The sequence below is a fragment of the Lynx rufus genome, unplaced genomic scaffold, assembly GCF_022079265.1.
Source record: "Lynx rufus isolate CCGP_SWC_20201006 ecotype Redwood Valley unplaced genomic scaffold, mLynRuf1.p SCAF_21, whole genome shotgun sequence".
Lineage (NCBI taxonomy): Eukaryota > Metazoa > Chordata > Mammalia > Carnivora > Felidae > Lynx > Lynx rufus.
Window position 1 is genome coordinate 7859387 of NW_025814836.1, and position 22428 is coordinate 7881814.

At 37.0% G+C, this 22428-nt stretch overlaps 2 protein-coding genes across 3 annotated transcripts in view; both read right to left on the minus strand.

Moving 5' to 3' along the window:
- ENTREP2 (endosomal transmembrane epsin interactor 2) overlaps window positions 1-22428 on the minus strand; it is a 461086-nt gene that overhangs the window by 128970 nt on the left and 309688 nt on the right. For both annotated transcript variants that reach the window (XM_047086771.1, XM_047086770.1), the window contains exon 3: window positions 1283-1393. In XM_047086771.1, the coding sequence (XP_046942727.1) occupies window positions 1283-1393 (111 nt within the window). The remainder of the gene's footprint in view (window positions 1-1282; window positions 1394-22428) is intronic.
- Window positions 17931-19530, minus strand: NSMCE3 (NSE3 homolog, SMC5-SMC6 complex component). Its single transcript, XM_047086772.1, has one exon. The coding sequence runs from the start codon at window positions 19440-19442 to the stop codon at window positions 18582-18584; it is 861 nt and encodes a 286-aa protein (XP_046942728.1). The 5' UTR covers window positions 19443-19530; the 3' UTR covers window positions 17931-18581.

Below are 22428 nucleotides of genomic sequence, written 5' to 3' on the forward strand. Positions count from 1 at the left end.
CTGCTTGATATAGACTTCCATGCACGTCTCATCACCCCAAACACTGTCTCCCAAACACAAGGCCTTGCATTGAAAAATGGGGATCAGAGGAAAAATGGACAGTCTCTTGTCAGTTGCCAGATGTTATCATATTCACAGCACCCTGTATTTAGGAATAAAGAGGCTAACCCAGTTATGGATGCAAGCTGGCAACTGACCCTTTCTGATGGTGGAGGCACTCCAGGTTTTATCATTTCTTAGTCACAAGCAATACTGCATCACACCAAGGGATACTCTGTACATCATATTGGGGTGAAATCTGATCAAGGTGGTCTAGGCCATACCGAACAGAAAATAGCAAGATGAAGCTCTCACAGTTTTGGGAACTCAGTAGGTGCCTCTGTATCGAAACTGTGCCAACTTACACTAGTCCTTCTAGCTTTGCTGCTAAGAACTGTAGAGAGCAGCACTTCGCAACAGCTGTTCCTTCGAACACAAACAGCATGGCCACAGGAAAAGTAAGCACGGCCTTGCTACAGAAAAGCTTTAGGTAATTCAGTATAGCCCCTGACCTCCCAGAAATAATCACCATGGGCCCAGCACATACACAGGCAGTTGTGGAGGAGAATGGCTCTAAAAGGTAGCCCTGTGTTGTCTCCAAGGTAAATAAACAAATACCAATGGTTCGCATCCAGCAGCCATGGTCACATCGGGAGTCAAACTATACCCTTACTGAATGTGACTGGATACACTTCGATTTCTGCCCCACCCAGAAGCACATATTACCGTACCAGGAGCTAACTCATGATACGGAATGAAGGTTCTAGCTAACAAACCATCTATTGATCCCCTACAATGTACACAGCACACTGTCTACAAGTTTCCTAGATCTATTCCTAAAAGATAATCCACTTTTTTAATTGAAAAAACTGTGAACTAGCACCCATTATCAAGCTTACATGTATCTTAGCACTTAAGATTGACTTGTAAAATTGATTTTTTAAAAATTCAGTGGAGATAAAAATCAATGCAACAAATGCCAAAATATAATCATTACTAAAGACACTTGTTCTAAAACAGCATTACACTGTGATCCTTAAAAATATCCTATTCATAACTGATTTACAAGGAGGACAGCTTTTAATTTAAGGTAGTTTTTAGAAATGAGTCAACTTAAATTCCTTACACAATTATAAAATATCACAATAAATCCAAGGATATAACAAAATTTATCTTTAAAATTACTTTCAGGTAAAATCAAAGCCTATGACCTTTATCAAAAGGTTTGCATTTCATTACTCACCAACTGACAGCCTTCTAGGGAGTTGACTAGCTGAGCATTCTGACAGGAGAGAATTGAACCAGCCAAATTCAGCATTACGCACACTGCAGAGAGCAGCATGAAAAAGGTTATCTGGAAACAAACCAAACAAAAAATTGATTATTCACTTGGAGAAGTTTGAAGGAAAAGTGATTTGGCTTTAAAAAAGCTTTCAGTTGATCAAAAAATTGTATGAATAACAGTTATATTTTTTAAAGGGCAGTATTATTTTTTAACTTGAATTACATTGTAAAATATCTTAGAGGCTAAACTTGAAAATACTATAAAACTACAAAATAGTTTTATACAGTCTTGAAAATAACAAGTTAGAAATTACTAAAGAAAACCAATGGAAGGAGTTTGTTTATTAGAAGGCCTTTAAATTTATTTCTTTTAACTTCTTTGTGGAAAACTTCCCACTGATGCAAAACCAGACAAGACAGTTTAATCAAGTCCCACATACCTATCACCCAGACTCAACAACTAACCCAAATGGTCTGTTGCATTTCATTTATACCCTCTCCACTCTAGATTACTTTGCAGTAAATATCAGACACTGTATGATTTCATCCTTAAATATGGCAGCGAATATTTCTAAAATAAGATTGGTTTTGAAAACATAACCAAAATAATGTCATCACCTCTAGAAAAATTAATCATTCATTAATATCAAATGTTCACAGTTCAAGTTTCCTTAAATATCTTATTTTGAATCAGTTTACACAGGATACAAAGGAGTTCCATATAGTGAAACTAATTGTTCTAAATCTTAAGATATTTTTTTTAATTTATGGGTTTTCCCCTCCATTGTATTTTTTTCTTCCAAGAAAGTTATTGAAGAAACCAGTTTATTTGTCCCATAGAGTTTTCTACAGCCTAACTTTGCTGATTGTCTCCTCCTATTAGTTAAAATTTCCATATCCTCTGGATATCTTGTAATTTGGTGGCTACACACAGAGATTTGATAACATTCAGACTAATAGAAGGCAAATAATGTGTCTCTCTATGATGTTGGCAGACATTCTTAATGATTGCTTAGATCATTAAATTGTTAGTGTTTCTAAAACGCTATCTATAATGCCATCATTTCTTCTTTCTTTATTCTCAGGGATCAGTATATAGAATACTTTTCCTCATCAATTGTTTTGTCACTCTAGAGTACAGTTCACATAGGAAAACCAGGACGCATGTTCAATTCTTTATTTTCCAGATTTCAAAATAATTAGTTGATATGGTGCTATATTTACTAAATAAACTTGGACCTATAATGGTTAGTTAATATTCTTGCTGCACCTATGTAAATAATCAGGCTAACTCTAATGAAACAAAACATTAAACAAAATTTTTCTTGTAATCAAGAATAATCTTTAATATTAATATGATCAAGAGGGGAGAGAGTGTCACGAAAACTTGTTAAACACTTTGAAATGGGAAAAAAATACTGGATATCCCGTCTAGTACACTCTTCTGAGTTATTTGTGCCTTTCATTGTCTTTAAGCTATTTTACAACTCTAAATTACAGAATAAGACTAGTAATGTAAATTATTTTTGATAATATAAATATAAATGAATTTCGTCTGGTAGAATGCAATGATCGCCATCCCATGGGTGCTGACCACTTTCACATCTATTTGTAAATTTATTTCAGCATTGCTGATGGCCTATGTGTGCACATAGCTTGAATTCTCCTTGGAACTGGTTGTTAGTTTTACTGGTTCCCTCATTAAATAACGAGTCAAATATAATCTTTGATATATGTTTATTAAAAAAAAATTAGTTCGGTCCTTGGCATCCTCCAAAGGTACTGTTTGTTTAGGGGTTGTGTGTGTTTGATTTGTTATGAGCCCAAAACAAACAAATTTGATACATTTCATTCACTGGAGTCATTAACAAGATAGAGTCAATTCAAGTTGACACAATTCTAGTAGACTTTGAAAGTTTTCCTGCTTTCAAGAAAGCTATGACAAGATGTTCCAGAATCATCATACATATCCCCTGCCCCAGACCTGGAATCAGCAATTTCTACAGTAGGTCTTGGTTCCTTTCATTGAGAATGGTATTTAGATACCACACTCTTCATGCCGGAAGTGTCCTTGCCACTTGGTCATAGTTTTAAATATTTTCAGTTGTTAGATACAATATATTATAAGATCATACTAATGCCTCTGATTCAAATTCAAAACTACGGGGTTTTTTCTTAATTCTATCAACCTGATATCTCTATTTCCTTTCAGCCATGACAAAAACCTTATTTCTCATTACAATTATCCATCTGATTTAATCTCGTGATATCCACACAACAGTCTAAAAATAACAATGCTAATACTAGCACCAAAAACATGATTATTGAAAACAGTTTAAGATTTTTCTTTCTATCCTTAGAGTAGATTGTACCAAGAAAAAATAGTCAAATTATGGTGTGATAGAGTCACCATGGTTCCTTTATGTGTGGTTATGCTACTGACTGGGAACCCAGATTCATTGGTTTCATTTTTTATTGTTAGGGATTTTTTTTAAGTTTAGCTTTGTTTGGAATTGTATAAAAGGATTCCGAAGTCATATCCATAAAAGAAGTCTCAAAAAAGTCTAGTTTTTATTCTATCATCTCCATTATGTTCCCCCTCCTTTCTTCTATAGGTAACCATTTATTTTTAAATTTAATCCTTCCATTATTTGGTTTTTAGTAAAGGTAAATAAATAATAGCATACTATAAATATTTTCTCTATCTACTTTTTTTTTGACCCAGTACAGTGAAGAACACTTAATAGGCATACATAGAAATACTTATTCCTTATTATAGTTATTCAGTACTTCATTGCTCAGATATACCACAGTTTATTCAACCAGGTTCCTATGGATGGACATTTGAGTTGTTTTGGTCTTTTATTTTTTACTATAGTGTTGCAATAAACAGCCATATTCATACGTCTTTTAAATGATTGCAGTATGACTTTGGGATATATTCTTAGAAGTAGGATTGTTGCATCAAAAGATAAATATTTAATTTTGCTAGATGCTGCCAAATTCTTCAACACAGAAGTGGTACCATTTTTCATCCCTACCAGCAATATATAAAAGTGAAAAAGTCTTAATATTTTATTAGTACCTAAAAAGTTTTGGCTAAATTAAATATAGAAAAAAATCATTATTGCCATTCATTACCCATAAATGTAGTGTATTTCTACCAAATGTAGCAAAATTTATTTTTCCTTAAAAAATTTTTTTTAATGTTTATTTATTTTTGATAGAACACAAGGTGGGAGAAGGAGAGGAGAGAGGAAGACACAGAATCTGAAGCAGGCTCCAGGCTCTGACCTGTCAGCACAGAGCCCGACACGGGGCTTGAACTCACAAGTCATGAGATCATGACTTGAGCCGAAGTCGGTCGCCGAACCGACTGAGCCATCCAGGCACCCCTATTTTTCCTTTAAAATACACATACAGGATAGAAAAAAAAAGAGGATGTTTTGTTAATTTAGGAAATATTTCAAGTTCATGTTAATAATATTTCTGCAATGATTCTAGTAGCTATGGATTCTTACAGCATCCCCTGGGAAGGTTTAACTTCACAGAATAGGTCAGCATTAATTTTCTATATTAGATGTCACAACAGTACCATAATATCATTCAAATCATTTATAAACTGGCCTGAAAAGTTTCAAAATTGAGCTCAAAAATTATTATTGAAAACACTGGGACAGCAATCTACACAGAAGCCAAGAAAAGAGGCTATTTTGAGACACAGGAAGTGCTCAACTATATAGATGATGCTAGGAAGTAAAAAAAAAAAAAAAAACAAAACAGATTTTTTTTCATGTTTACTCTTTTAAAAAATGGCAGTAAAACACATACCAAAAAAATTTACCATGCTTTAACTATTTATTTTATTGTGATTAAGTGTACGTAACATGAAATGTACCATTTTAATGATTTTTTGGCATACAGTTCAGTGGCATTAAGTTCATATCATTGTGCAGCCATCACCACCGTCCATCTCCAGATCTTTTTCATCTTCCCAGACTGAAACTCCATACTCGTTAAACAATAACTCCTCATTCACTCTTCCTCTCAGAACCTGGCAACCATTGTTTTGCATTCTATCTTTATGAATGTGACCACTCTAGGGATCTCATATAAGTGGGATCATACAGAATTTTTTCTTTTGTGTTTGCTTATTTCACTTAGCATACCGTCTTCAAGTTTCATCCACATGGTAGCACATGTCAGAATTTCCTTTTTTGTTTTTAATGTTTATTTATTTTTGAAAGAGAGAGAGCAGAGCACCTGCCCATGAATAGGGGAGGGGCAGAGAGAGAGGGAGACAAGATCTGAAGCAGGTTTCACGCTGACGGCAGAGAGCCTGATGCAGGGCTCGAGCTCACAAATGGTGAGATCATGATGAGCTGCAATCAGTCACTCAACCAACTGAGCCACCCAGGCACCCCTCCTTCTATTTTTAAGGCTGAGCAACATTGTATTCTATGCATATACCACATTTCCTTTACCTTTTCATCTGCCATAGGACAATTGGGTTACTTCCACTTTTGGCTATTGTAAATGATGCTACTATAAATATAGGTGTACAAATATCTGTTCAAGTGACTGCTTTCAGTTCTTTTGGATATATACCCAGACGTGGAAGTGCTAGATCATATATGTTTAATTTTTTGAGAGAACACCATACTGTTTTCCAGAATGGCTACAACCATTTTACATTCCAATGCACAATGTGCAAAGGTTCTGCTTTTCTCCCACATTCTCATCAACACTTGTATTTTCTGTTTTTTTAATAAAAGTCATTCAAATAGATGTGAAATGGTATCTTATGTGGTTTGGTTTTCATCTTCCTAATTGATTAGTGATATTGAGCATCTTTTCAGGTGCTTGTCATTTGCATATCTTCTTTGGAAGTCTTTGGAGGTATACATTCAGGTCCTTTGTCCATTGTTGCAACTGGGTTACTTGGGGTGATTTATGTGGGAGAGTTCTTTATATATTCTGAATACTAATTTTATACATTTTAGATATTAATCCTCTATCATATATATGATTTTCAAAATTTTTCTCTCATTCTGAGGGCTTTTTCACTCTGTTGATTTTCCTTTGATGCACAAAAGTTTTAAATTTTGATAAAGTCCCATTTATTTATTTTTGCTTTGTTGCTTGCCATATCCAAAAAATCATTGCCAAATCCAATGTCATAAAGATTTCTATGTTTTATTCTAAGAGTTATATATTATTAGTGCTTATGTTTGGGTCTCTAATCCACTGTAAGCTATTTTTTATATACAGTGTAAGGTAAGGATCCAACTTCATTCTTTTCCATGTGGATATACAGTTTTCTGGCATCATTTGTTGCAAAGGCTGTCTTTTTCCCATTGAATGGTTGGCACCCTTGTCCAAAATCATTTGACCATATATGTGAGGGTTTATTTCTTGGCTTTGTATTCTATTCCATCGGTCTACATGTCTGTCATTAATGCCAGTACCATGCAGTTTTGATTAACATTGCTTCAAAAGCTTTGAAATCAAGAAGGGTGAATCCTCCACCTTTGCTCTTTTTAAGGATGTTTTGGTTATTGGGGGGATTGCTTAAGATTCCATATGAATATTAGGATGAGTTTTTCTATTTCTGAAAAACATGTTGGGATTTTGATATGGGTGACATAGGATCCACAGATTACTTCTGGCACCACTGACATCTCAAAATATTTAGTCTTCTAATCCATGAACATGGGATGTCTTTCCATGTGTTTATGTATCCCTTAATTTCTTTCAACAATAAATTTATCATCTTTAGTCTGCAGTCTTCCATGCACTTGGTTAAAGTACTTTTTTGTGTGTTATTGTAAATGAAATTGTTATTCTAACTCCCCTTTTAGATTGTTAACTGTTGTATAAAATTGCAACCAATTGTTGCACTTTGATTTTGCATCCTGCAACTGTGCTGAATTCATTTATTCAAAGAGTTTTTTAGTGGAACCTTTACAATTCTACATATAAGATACATCTACGTCTGTAACAGAGATGATTTTACTTATTCCTTCTCAGTGTGAATATATTTTATTTCATTTTCTTGCCTAACTGGCTAGAATTTCCAATACTGTGCTCAATCATAGTGGTGAATGTAGTCATCCTTGTCTTATTACTGATCTTGGCAAGCTTTCAGTGTTTCACCATTAAGTGTGAGGTCACCTGTGGGTGTTTTTTTTTTTTTTTTTTTTATACTGGCTTTATTACGCTAAAAAGGTTTTCTTCTATTTCTAGTTTTTTAAGTGTTTTTATAGTGAAAGGTTGTTGAATTTTCAAATGTTTTTTCTCTATCAACTAAGATGATCAATCTTTGTTTTTTGTTTAACTTTTTTCACATTTTTTTAATGTTTATTTTTGAGACAGAGAGAGACAGAGTGTGAGTGAGGGAGGGCCAGAGAGAGAGAGGGAGACACAGAATCTGAAGCAGGCTCCAGGCTCTGAGCTGTCAGCACAGAGCCCAACGCAGGATTCAAATTCACAAAATGCGAGATCATGACCTGAGCCAAAGTTGGACGCTTAACTGACTGAGCTACCCAGGCGTCCCCAAGCTTTGGTTTTCTTCAAATCATTCTGTTAATGTGGAATATTACACTGCTTTTCATGTGTTTAATCATCCTTGCATTTTAGGAATAAATCCCACTTGGCCATGGTGAAAAAAATAAGATTTTAATCATTTTTATGTAAATAAAGTAATGACATTTATTTTGAAACTGTATACCTTGACTCCACTCTGGGGTTCTATCTTTTCCAGTACCCTTCTGGGCCACATGGACTATAGGCGTTGGCTCACAAAAGGTGGGGATCTAAGGGTTATTTTAAGCCTCAAACAGTCATCAACTTTTGCAAATTCAGGCTAGGGTTTCTTTGACAGGTCAAATCTCTAAATACAATTTGATTTTATTTGGTGCCATGTGCCAATAGCCATACCTGTATACTTCTTTTCTAGGCATTAGGCATACATTTTAGATTTGCATGCATATGTGTGTGTGTGTGTGTGTATAATGTATTGCTATATATATTTTTGATATGTATCAAAATATATGAAATATTATTTGATACACACACACACATACATATACATATATACACATATACATATATACACATACATATATATATGTATATGTATGTGTGTGTGTGTGTGTATATATATATATACACTCCCATCATGTTCCTCTTTCTCTCTCTACTTGATTGTGTACTTCCGGTCTTCATGCTTTTGGTGGACAGACCACATTTAAATTATTTTCTCTCATCTTGTTCTTTTTAAAATATTGGACATCCAACTCATAGTTAAGCCTTTATCCTAAACCACTTTAATACATTCCCATATTTTGACAATGGGAAGGACAACTATACCATGTATTTGATCTTTGCCTCAAGAATGTGGTTTAATTCGCCGTTGTCTCTCATTTTTATTTTTCATTGGTTGGGGATTCAGAAGCACTTGCATATCTATACACTTCTGGATTCTCTCTATTCTATTTATCACTGAATACATACCAACCAAGTGTTTTCCAATTTCATCTCTTTCCTGACAGTTTTTCTAGATGCAGTCACAGGCACCAACGTTCACACTTCCAGGGTTCTGTTCTCTAATTTTAGAGGTATATGTTCATTCCAGGGTTCTCTTCTTTAATTTTAGAGTTATATGTTCATTAGGTGCATGGCCTGCTTCTTCAAGTTGCCACAAAAGTCACTTTTATCAAATGCTTTTCCATTATATAACGTGTATGGTCATTTTCCAATCTCCTCTGTATCAGGGTGGGATTTCTGGATTGATTTCTGGATCAATCAGGATAGGATAGGTTAAAAATAACTCTAAAATCTCAGTGGCCTAACACAACAGAAGTGTGTTTTTTGCTCGCATTATATGGCCAAAACAGGTCAAGTGGGTTTTGCCCCAAATTCACCCAGACACTCAAGTCAGTGAAGGCTTCAGTTCAGTGATGCTCCTACAATCATTTCAGCTATAGAACTTAAAGTTCTTGCCTGGAGGTGTCACATGCAAGATCTGTTCACATTTCAGTGGCCGAAAAAGCCACATGGCCACACTCAACATCCAATGGGATGGAGAAATACAGTCCTACCAAATGCCCTGAAAGGAAATAACTTATTTGTGAACATCCCCAATAACCACAACATCCATATATTGTTCTTATACTGTAAATCCCCTCTGTTACTTTATCTAAGAACATGATGTATGGTTCTTATTTTTGTCTCCCTTCCAGACCTATTGTACAATTATATACATAATTGTCTGTTCAACATTCTACCTGTGTACCTCAGAGGCTCCTCATACTCACTTAGCATAGAAAATCAAACCCAGGAAGACCTTCCTGAAATGCTGTTCAACTGCTAGCATCACCATCCTCCTTAATTTCCCACATTAGAGCCATGAGACATTTTCCACTCACCCTCCCTTACTCTGACCACATCTAATAAATCAGCAAGTCCTACTAAATCTACGTAAGAAATTTCTCTCCACCCCTACTGGTGCCACTCTATAATTTCAATGATCACCATCTTCTCCATGGGTGGCTTTTCTTTGTTCTTCCTGCCTCCACTCTCGACTTCCTTGAGTCTGGGACTGGCATTATCTTACTAAAATATAAATGGATTATCAAGAGCAGGGATGTCTTTTATTTACTGGTTAGCCCAAGAGCCCAGCTAGGCATTTAATATATATTTGTTGGATAAGTGAATGAATGAATGAATGAATGACATCACTCCTCTGCTTAAAACTCTTCAGTAGCATCTCCTTGCCTTAATAAAACTCCTTGGCTTGGGTTTCCAAAACTTGACAAACTTTATAAATGGCTGACCTGGCCTTTGCCTATTTCCTCAGCCTGTATCCAGCTGTTCCTGCCACATTCTCTACCATCTAGCCATAGTGAGGGTCTTTTAATTCCAGGAATTCTTTCAGTTTCTGTTCATGTTATTTTCTTTTCCCAAAACATGTGGCTTTACCCTTTTGGTTCCTTCACTTGATTCTTACTCATCCCTCAGCCATCATATGACATTGACCTCTTCTGAGAAGCCTTCATTGATCCCTGTAGATGAGGCTGGATTTACAGAAGCAGAGATCGTGTGTATCCTGCCCACAACTGCATTCTCAGTGACTGATACACAGGAGGTGTTGAAAAATATTTACCGAATAAGTACAAGAAAGGTTATGGTGAGGAAATACATAAGCAGCTCCTGCACAATGATCAAAATGAAAACAAGTATCTGCAAGAAGTAAGGAGGAGAAAACAATGTCACTGAGGATCAGCTTGACAGTTCATCAAACACTTATTGCGTAAGTGCCAAGCAGAGAACAAGATTACTAAATGTCAGCTGTTATTAATATGACTACGCAAGTAAGGACTAATGGACCATTCATTCATTAACTGATTCAGCATATTTTGAGCCTCCACCAGGGGCCAGAAGCTGTAAAAAGTGGTGTGGATGCCAAAATGGATAGATGCACATTCTCCTCTCTAGTCAAGATCCAATTAAATCACCCAGACTCTGCCCACAATCTGGAATTTTTTAGGGAATGTCTTTGACCTGGGAAAGGTTCTTTGTCTTTACCTTTACATGTTCAAAGATCAGTACTGCTGCAGTGGCTCTCCTAGACCCAATTCCAAGCATTAGTACAGAACCAAATTAGTTTTTAAACATGGATATCAAGATATAATTCTAGTCCATATAAAACTCTTCTACTTAGATTTTAAAAACTTTCAGTCCAATCTCAAGCAAGCAATGAACACACATTTTCGTGACCACAGAGCTATGGATACTTTGTGGCAGAATAATTTAAAATTCCACTTTGATTCCATGAACTTTGGCCCTAGAATAGGAAAACAATTTTGAATATCTGAGACCAAGACAGAAAAATTAAGTTGTTAACAGGGATCTGAGTATTCAGGCAGATTATTGATCTAACAATGAAAAATTTTTTGAAACTATAAGAGCTAATTAGTCCTTTAAAGCATAACTTATGAAACAAAATGCATCACGTATTAGTAAATGAGATAGGTAAGTGGGTCTGAGTATGTAATGGGCTAAATGCAAATGCAGGGCAGCACATGGGGAAAAATCCAACAAATGATGCCTACAGTTGTCATAAACTCAGTAATTTCTCTTAAGAATTACAGCCCAGTAATTAGGAATCAGTGCTACCTCCACAAAGCCCATAACATGGCTGATTACTTTAACTATAACATCTCCTATATAAGGGCAAGAAACAATGACACATTTGTTTCTTTAAAAAAAATGGCTAAAATGAGACTCTAATTTGCCAAATAAGGAAAATGCATTTTTAAGTTTTATAGGGTACTTGTGTAAGCTTGCTATTTCCCAGTGAGAAAACAAGAAAAGCTCACAAATGTACAAAATGAAGTAACTACCATGAAAAATGATTTGCCAATGAAGTCACTGTGCTGTTCTGTTACCCTAAAACACCATCTTTTTCCTTTAAATTTCACTTCCAATTCATCTTTAGATATCAGCTGTGTCATTACAGTAACTCTATAGAAGTTTCTATGTCATTTCTTCATATGGTATAACACTTAAACTTTTTCAAATCTGCTTCCTCCCATATAAATCAGAACAAAGAAAACAAATGTGTATGGAAGCCCACTGTATTCCCCCTGACTACCCTTAGGACTTGTCAATTTATAACCAGAGAACATGATTTTGACATTCAGGAACTCTGGAGTATCCCGAGGCTGGATAAACTACAATGGAGCCACAAGATGGCCAATTCAATACATGTTCTGTTCACTAAATGGAAAGGAAATAATTAAAAATCCTAGTTTTCTCATCATATATTCATAATAATAGGATCCTTAGAACACTTGACAATTCTCTATATAGTTATGGAATAAATGAAAATGTTTTATTTACATGCTAAAAGTAAAGCCATGTGCTGACATAAACCAAGAATTTATGTTCTTTCAAAAACACTAAAATTGGGGCACCTGAGTGGCTCAGTTGGTTAAGCATCTGACCCTTGGTTTCGGCTCAGGTCATGATCTCACGGTTTGTGAGTTCAAGCCCCCATGTCGGGCTCTGCACTCACAGTGTGGAGCCTGCTTGGGATTCTCTACCTCTCTCTCTGCCTCTCCCACACTCATGCTCACGCACCCATTCTCTCTCTCTCTCTCTCTCAAAAATAAATCAACATAAAAAACCCTTACTAGAATTCATATGAAATCTCAATGGACCCCAGATAACCAAAACTCCTGGCAAAACTGGCTTTGGCTGGGGGGGGGGGGCGGGGAGAAAAGAAGAGTGAAAGCAAAAATAATTCTGAGAATGCAAAAGTGGATATTAAGTGAAGATGTAATAAAATTATTTTTAAATGAAAGGAAAATACTAAGAACAACTCTATATTAATACATCAGAAAACTGATGAAAACACTTTCTAGAAAATACAAGTGACCAGAAGTAATCTGAAGAGAAAACTTGAACATCCTATTAATGAAATAAAAGCAGTAGTTAAAAATCTACCCAGCAAAAACACCAGGCCCAGAGAATTTTACAGGTGGATTTCTTCAAAACCTTAAAAAAACATGTAATCCTTATATAATATGGCAAAAGAAAAGCAGCCCAACTCATTTATGAGAACAGAATAATATTTCCTATTTCCTGGGCAATTCAGTGCTAAAGCCATGAAGCGTAACAGAGCAAGATACATATATGGGAGAAGAAAGGCAAAAGCCCCAGGAGGGAGCCAGAGCTCAAACATCTGGGTGCATGCCCAGAAGGGTAGTTCCTGCAGGATATCAGCTCAGCACTGGGGGGCAAAGGGCATCCCCATGTGGGAGGGTAGGGCAGCCACAACAGGAGACTTGTTATTTATAGGGGGATTGATCAAATAAGCATTATGAGAATAACAGGATCTAAGTTGCTCATTGTTGGAGAAGATAAATACAAAGACAGAGAGGGGAAAAGCTAGAATAAACACTGTGGTGTTAGAGTGGAAATGATATTATTAATGTAATCCCACAGTTTTCAGTAGATAGTGGACAGATCCAGAAAGTTAGGAAGTCTCAGAATGATGGGGGTGGGCTGAAGACACATAAGCCAGCTGAAAAAGGTTATTACTGGACAAATCAGGGATAATTTGTGTATCAAATAATGATAGTACAAGATTATCACCCATGAGTCTACACAGATACAGATAAACATAGACAATGAATAAACTGAAACTTTGGTGAGGAATACAATTTTACAAAGTCTCAAAGTATCTCCACACAACTTACTGATTTATTATAGAGAGAAACAAAACAATTTCACAGTAGAGAGGAATGATGAAAAAACAAACAAAACAGAAACAAAAACCCCAAAAAACAAAATCTCTTCCACCAAAGTGATCAAGATTATAATAGGACAAATTAATATTTTGTGCCACTGATAGGATCCGAAAAGAAAAACACTGCCATCACTTCTGTGGTATTCCTGCCAAAGATGCATAACTTGAATCTGATCACAAAGCATAGCAGACAAACCCTAACTGCAGATGTTCCACAAAATAACGGCCTGTAGTCCTCAAATGTCAAGATCATGGAAGTCAAGGAAGGATTAAGGAACTGTTTACAAATTGAAAGAGACTAAAGAAACATGATAACTAATGCATTCAAATAGTTGGGGGGGGGTGGAATTCCTTGCACTGTACTTGCAACTTTTCTGTTAAGTATGGGCATTAAAAAATTAAAATAAATAAGTGTAATCTCAAAGCCAATAATGACAATAAAATATAGGAAAATTACAGGCTAATTCCCCTTACGACCAAAGACATAAAATTTAGAAATTTTTAGCAAATAAAAAAACTATCTTTTATATGTATCACTCACAAGAAGATTTGCAGGATGGTCAGATATCAGAAAAACCTATCAGTGTTGTTACACTAAACTGTATCAAAAAGTATACTGAACTTAGAGAGTAAAAATAAAAATTTAATCACATTAGCAGATTAATAAAGAGCATGATACAAATTTAAAAAGCTATGCATAAGTTTTTTAAACATCTTTAGGCAAGCTAGAAAGGGGGAATATAAAAACACAATTAAAGATATTTGTTGGGGAAAAAATTAAAAGCAAACCTAGTTAATGTACAACTTTAAATATTCCCTTTAAAATCAGGAACAAGGAATCAGGAACATTCTTAAAGTCTACGTTGCCACTTCTTTTCAAAAACATATTGCAGTTCCATGGGGCATCTGGGTGGCTCAATTGGTTAAACATCCAACTTCCTTCCGCTCAGGTTGATCTCACTGACCTGAAGTTCAAGCCCTGCTTCGGGCTTTGCGCTTACAGCTCAGAGCCTGGAGCCTGCTTCAGATTCTGTGTCTCCCTCTCTCTGCCCCTCCCCCGACTTGCACTGTCTCTCTAAAATAAAATAAAAACATTAAAAATTTTTTTTAAAAACATAAGTAGTTCCAGCCAGTGCAAAAAACACTAAAATAAAAGGTAGAAGAAGTGGAAAAGGAGAAAAAAAACCCTTGTTATGATGCTATAGAATTATAATAGCATGGCATTGGCAAAGAGATAGCAAATAAATCAATTTGGTCCTAGACATAAATTTATTTATATGAGTTATGGCTTTATAATAAGAGAACATGTTATAAATCAGTGTGGAAAGGATAAACTATGAGAAATTGATGCTAGGCAATCTGTATAGGAAAAAATAGGAAAACTATATCCATACCTCAAATCATGATACAAAAAAAGATTAAAAACATAAATGTGAGGTGACTGGGTGACTCTGTTGAGCCTCTGACTCCTGATTTCAGCCCAGGTCAGGATCTCACAGTTCATGAAATCAAGCCCCACAAAGGGCTCTGCACTGACACCACAGAGCCTGCTTACGATTCTCTCTCCTCTCTGCCCCTTCCTGACTCAGTGCGTGCACTCTATCTCTTGCTCAAAATAAATAAACTTAAAAAAAAAAAATGTGTATGTAAGTCAAAAATTTTAACACTTATTAATTTTAACACTTATCAGGATTAGGGAGACTTTTTTTTAAAGCACTACATTGATGATTTCGACACATTAAAATGAAATCATCTGCATGACAAAAGAAAAAATGAAACGTGACATGCTATTTGCACGATATGACAATGGAGTAATATACACAGAACATATAAAGAAATCTTACAAATCATTAAAAAACAGGTCTAACAGATAAAAAAACAAAATAATATGGCAAAAAAAAACCCAAACAAAAGATACTTAACGTCACTAGTAAACAAGAGGTGCAAGTTAATAGTACAATAAACTATCACTACATACCCACTATACAGCTGGAAGGGACAAATTTTCATATGAAGTAGGAGGGTGCGTCAGTGAAAAAGAACTATAAAATGTTAGTGGATTGTAACTTAATACAAGTTCAAGAGCAATTTGGCAATGCCCCATGATTGCTCAATTTATTTCTGGCTAGAGAAACTCACATGTATAAGGAAGCACTATATACTGCAGGCAAATAGCAAAAAATTGGAAAGAACTGGTCTAACCATTAGGAAATGAGTAAACAGTTACTTTTTTTCCACATGAAAGAACAACTAAAATGAATAAATCAGATCTTTGTAGCTAAATGTCAAAAACAGGGTAAGTTGTAACACCAAGTTGCAAAAGGGTACAGTATGATACCCCATATATGTCATCAAACCTTACAAAATACTACTATATATTGTTCATGTATATACACATACATGGTAAAAGTGTTAAATCATACAATGGAATGATACCCACAAACTTTAGACACCTCCGGGAAGGGTAGAACCTCTAAGGGCTTGATCTGGTCTGTAGTGTTTTATATTTTACAATGGGGGTGTCTGGCTGACTCAGTTGGAAGCATTCAACTCTTGATCCCATGATCGAGAGTTTGAGCCCCATGTTGGCTGTAGAGATTGTTTAAAATAAATAAATAAACAAAAACTTTAAAAAATAAAATCTGAAACAAAACGGTAACTCATTAAAGGTAAATGGCTAACATCTCTATAGAAAAGTTTGGGAGAAGGTGTCAGACATAACCGACAGTGGGTGCTGGGTAATGATAATTTTCACATACGGAGGAAAATGCCAGTGTTAAAACACTCCAGAGGGGAAAGCAGTCAGTGAGGTGAGGGACCAGTAAGCAGGATGCTTAGTCGCGAGGTAATTTATACACTGAAATAAAATGCAAACCAAGGAGAAATGCCTTCAAGCACCAATTATATTCTAACTGATGAAATAAATGCAAATTCCAATTTAACAGAATGAAAAAAAAAACCAAAAAAACAATTAGCCTATCACATTCTGTCATACCACTACAAACCCACCATAGATGCTTCTAGATGGCAGTCCAGTGTTGATCAAATCCACATTTTTTTGAACTGAAGTACTTATCTCATTTTGGGGTTAATTTGTAGTACCTTCCCCCCAAACAATTAAATTTACTCACTCACTGAATAATTATTTGTTGAATCTCTGAATATAAACAACATTTTGCCAGAAGCTATGGAGGAATGAGAGGAGACTGAGCTCTTTTCTTCATATTCATTTAATACATATAACAAACTATAATATAGTTACTGTTTTTCTGATCTTACAGATAAATTGAGATTCAGAAAACTTAAAATCGACCCCAAGTCACCATGCTGACATAGTATGAGCCAGAATTCAAATTCCATTTGTCAGACAACCTCAAAACCCATATCCTTTCCACTAAAAAATTAGCTCTCAAGCCCAGGGAAGATCTTAGGTCTAACTGTCCTGTTTTACTTTATGTGGGCTATACTCACAATATACCATGAGTTATGTTTTCCCATGAAACCACACAATAAAATCAGGCTAGAAGAATATTGTCGTAACTTTTGAACCAGTAACTCCTATTCTATGATTTAGAAGATAATGAAAGAAAACCTGAAAAAAAAATTTAACTGCTCCAAACCAAGAAGATTAAAATATTAGGGTGCCTGGGTGGCTCAGTCAGGTTAAGCCTCTGACTCTTGGTTTCGGGTAAGGTCATGATCTCAAGGTTCATGAGTTCGAGCCCTGCCCTGGTCAGGCTCTGCGCTGACAGTGCAGAGACTAATTGGGATATTCTCTCTCTCTCTCTCTCTCTCTCTGCCTCACCCCTGCTCTCTCTCAAAATAAATAAATAAGCAACAAAAAACAAATTTAAAAAATTAAGGAACAAAGTTAACAACTAAAATCCTCCACACCGGGCATTGTGTCAAGAACTTGACATACACTTCCAATATCAAATTACCACATTACCACACATAACATGGGCATCGTGAGCTTGTTTTACAGGTGAGAAAACATCTGTATATAAGTAACATGCTCATATAGCTAGTTATGTGAAACCAGTATCTAAACCCAGGTAGTCAGATTCCCAAGTATGGTTAATCGCTAACAGTTTTATCAACTTTTTTATATCCAGTAGGAAATGTATTTTAGATTGTGATGCAATATGCACATACACACACAAAAGTAAAGCAACTTCTACAAAACGCTTTTACCTTAATAATCTGTAGCAAGAAAAAAACCTGTTTTTAAGATGCTGGTTTTGAGTCAAGAAATTAATCTCATGAATCACGACTGAAAAATGCACAGTGCTTAACTGCTTCAAAGATACTGTATTTATTACAACTATAGCAGGAAAAAAAACCTAAATGGAACTAAATGGTTGGCCACAGAGGTAAGAATTATGAATATAAAAAATTGTTATTCGGAGAAAATACAATATGCACATTGCTTAGATGATGCGTAATGCTTATATACATAGAAAATATATAAATATATAATAGCTGTCTTAAGGTAAAAAAAAGTATAAGCAATTACATTTTTATTTTTAATTTATAAAGGCTTTTATTTTAACTTACAAACTGGGTAGTTAAGACACCAGATAGTAGTCACTTTGCTTTTACTTTCTTGGCGCCAAAGCAATTGACCAATGTGTTCTTTCTTAAACACCTGTTCCAGATCATGGTGCAATGTTTTCCAATTACTTGCATAAAGCTAGCAAAATTTTTATGCCAAAATACACAGACAATAACACAAGTTAAAACAAAAAATCCTCTCCTAATATTTTTATAAGTGAAAAGCTGGAACCAAATAACTTACAATATTAAAAGAGAACAGAAGTTTGCAAACACATCCTAAAGCCACACACATTTGAGTGTTACAGAAATATGCTCCCTCCCACCCTCCTACCCCATCACCCAGTGCCTTTGACACCTCCTCTGGAGCTCAAATCTCTCTCAGACTTCAAGAGGAGGGAGTGGGGCCACCTGTCTCAGGTCTGGCCCTGGCCTCCTCATCTGCCAAAGCCTCACAGTACTGTGCTGGCCAGTCCTTGGGATCTTGATTATGGACTTTGGCCACAAACTTAAGAACTTTCATCTTGCTGGTTTCCAGGTTGGTTCGGGGACCCCACTGGAATTCATAGTCTACAGGATCAGTGTGGGGTATCCGCCGGTACTCCAGGTAACGCTGTCGCACAAATTCTTCGGTAATAAGTTTCTTTGGGTCCCCAAAAACTAAATGCTTCTTTGTGGGGTACACCCCCAAGCGACGCAGGAAGTCCCAGACCTCCGTTTCCTTGATGGTATTGCCCTTCATAAAGATGAGACCTAAAACAATCATCAGGAGGCCGGTGGTGGGCGTGCCCTGATCGCCTCTCACCTCAGCATCCTCCTCCACCGGTTCCAGAGTGTTGATCAGGATGTACGTATTGCTTTTGGGTTCCAGTTCCACCAGCTTGTACCCGAAGACATACTCGAGGCGCTCGGCAGCCAGTTTAAGGAGATCAGGGAAGATGTCCTTGTAGTCCCCGATAACGTGCTTCACTATGTCAGTGCGCTTGATCGGGATCTTCTTCTGGTCCTTAATCAGCAAGAACTGCACTAGCTCGGCCACCTTCAGCTCCAGCTGCTGCTGGGACCTGGGCCCCACCTCGGGGGAGGCCTCGGCCCGGCGGCCGCCCTGCGACGACGTGCCCCGGGCCTCCTGGGAGCCTCCCGCCCCGCGGGAGGTGCTCGGGGCCTCCTCCGCGGCGCCGCGGGCCCAGTCCCTCTCCCTCTCGGCCTGGGTGTTAGGGCGGCCCCGGTTCCTCGGTTTCTGCAACATGTCCCCAGCGGCGGGAGCCGTAACGGGCGGCGGCAGAAGCGGCGGCGGGACAGCAGCACGCAGCGGGAATTGTGGGTCGGCGTACGGCACGTCTGGGCGACCTTGGGCGGGGACGCGGGGGGGGGGGGGGCGCGTTGCATCACGGAGACTGCGCTTGCGTCGGCGGAGACTGCGTGTTGCGTCACAAGGGCTGCGCGTTGCGTCAGGGGCGTTTGCCTTGCCGCTGCGCGTCGGCCGAAGGAAGCGGGTGGTGTCTGTGCTTCACCTCGAGTCACAGCAGTGGCTTTTGTTGTAATTAAAAGTGTTGTCCTTACCAAGCCCCCCAAATAGAGGACAGGAACCAAAACTCCTAAGCAAGTGTGCGGCTCGTTTTAGGACCACACGGACTCCGGCAAATACTGCAGAAGTATTACGAGTTTTAAAATCGCGAGTATTTTCAGATGGAGGGAACTCAAAGAACGAATGTGGGAGAAAAGTAAGGGGAGGAGGAAGGTAAGAGTGTGAAAGTGAAGTAAAAGCATTTCTCTCTACATACAGCGACGTTGAAAAAATAAAAGACCTAGATGACTCTTAATTTGCTTTGCCTTTGCCACCCCCACCCCTCGGTGCAGGTTCAAACCGGCCTAAACATTTACCACCAGTTACTTTTCTCTAATGCCCTGAAGAGTTTATTAAAAACGAATGTTTGATAAAGACAGGCTTGCCTTGTAAACAGGACTCTTAACCATGTTTTTGCTATTGCAGTATTTATAATTATGCATTAAACTCCCCCTGCTAGACAACCAGGACAAACCAGCACATAAAGCACGTTACAATCAAGTGTTCTTGCTTATTTCTCTTGGAAAGCACTTGCTCACGTAAATTGCGTTGGGCCCACAACCACAATTTTAGCAGAAATGAGTAAGAATGCTACAAACAGAAACGTGCTCTCTCAAGAGATTCTCAGTTAATTTTGGGCATCACTGATCAAGAACTGCAATAATGCGAATCTCTTAAATTTCTTAATTTTTCATATATTAGCCTTAGGGCTCAAAGAAAAGAGAACCCAGGGGTATCATGTGCAACCCTAATAGCCAACATGAGTCATTTCATTAGCTCATACCATCTGCAGTCTGCTGCCATTACTTCTACAGATCTTAGCAAATGTGTTCCTTTTCTATTTACTGACTTGCAGAGAAGAAACTGAATTTCCTGCTTTATCTTATTGAAAGCAGCGCCCAGAAAGTGGGAAAACTCTTCAAAGAACCAAATCAAACTGAGTTCCTCTTTAATGCAAATATATTCAAAGGAAAGCAATTCAAAACACATTATTTGAATAATAGCATCAAAACACAACCTTATTAAAATTTCATTAAGTGTTAGTAACATAAAATTTTTGTTTGTAATTCAATATGAAAATGCAATCTGATAATGGCATTGGAACTGCAATACTAAATGTAAAATGATACTCCATGTTGTGATGCAAGTATGCTAAAATCTAGTGAGCTATGAGTAATAACTCTGTTCCACGCAAGATCTAACAATATATCCTCAAGCATCTGTCTTAATGACAGAAGCCTACTAAGAAAAACAAATATATCATCAAGGCACTCATTTTTTTTTTTTTTACAATGAGAAAATTCATCTCCATTTTCCTTACAAATTTGGGCTTCATGTTAAACCTCCTGCAATAAAAAATTCTGCAAAAGTCCCCTCCAATAGAATCAGCTGTAACGTGAATTAAAAAAAAAAAAAAGATGAAAGAGAGAAAGAAGGGAGGAAGAATCAGCAACCAACAGATAACAGAGAAGTGCAAAATGAGATGAAAGCCACTGTCAACAATTAGGCTGCATTTTCATTGTAAATCTGCAGTGTCCTTCAGCAGCATCTGTACTCAGCAGATTGTCATACTCAAAGTCAGAAAAGATTTCAGTTAAAACACCTCCCTACACTGTGTCCAGGAGAATGCACATGAGAAAAGACAGACATATAATAATACTAGAATGAAGTTTAGGCGTCACATGGAGAAGTCACCCAGACCCACACTCCATTTTAGATTGACATGGGAAGCCATGGATGTTTGAGGAAAAACTTGTGATGATAATGACACAAACAATAATAATACATACAAACAACAGCTAATGATTATTGCAAAGGGTCAGACTATTCTAAGCGGTGTACATATATTACTTCAGTCACTACAACAACCCTGTGAGGCCTGTGTGTTTATTATGTTTCTCTTCTCACAAAGGAAGAAACAGGCACAGAGAAAATATTAACTGCCCTATAGAAAGTAAGTGGCGGTTCTGAATTAAGAAAGTGCACCTTCAGAGACTCCTCTTAACCATATGTTAAAGCAGACAGAACATAAACATAGTGTCCTTAAAAAAGCAAAGTTATGGAGCCATATGGACCTAGGTTAGGAACCTGTGTGATATCAAGGCAGCTACCGGCACTCCTTTCTATTTCCAAATCAATGAAATGAGATTACTGTAGTCTCCCCTGATCCACGTGGAACACATTCCAAGACCCTCAAAGGATGCCTAAAACTGCAGATAGTACTGAATCTTATATATACTATGTTTTCTCCTATACATACATATATATACCTATGACAAAGTTGATAAATTAGTCACAGTAGGAGATTGAAAATAATAATAAAATAGCACAATTACAATATACTGTAATTAAAGTTATGTAAATGTAGTCTCCCTCAAAATGTCACCCTTCTGATATGGGATGATAAAATGCCTACGTGATAAGATGAAGTGAGGGGGATAACGCAGGCATCGTGATGTAGCATTAGGCTATTGACCTGAGATTATGTCAGAAAGAGGATCATCTGCTTGCAGACCACAGTTGACCAAGAGTAATTGAAACAGTGGGAAGTGAAACCACAGATAAGGGGGGGGACTACTATAATAATCCAGGCATTAGGGAACTGATGAGAGGTTTGCCAAGTACCTCGCATAAGGTGGGACAGGGTAGTTGATAATAGATTGCTTCT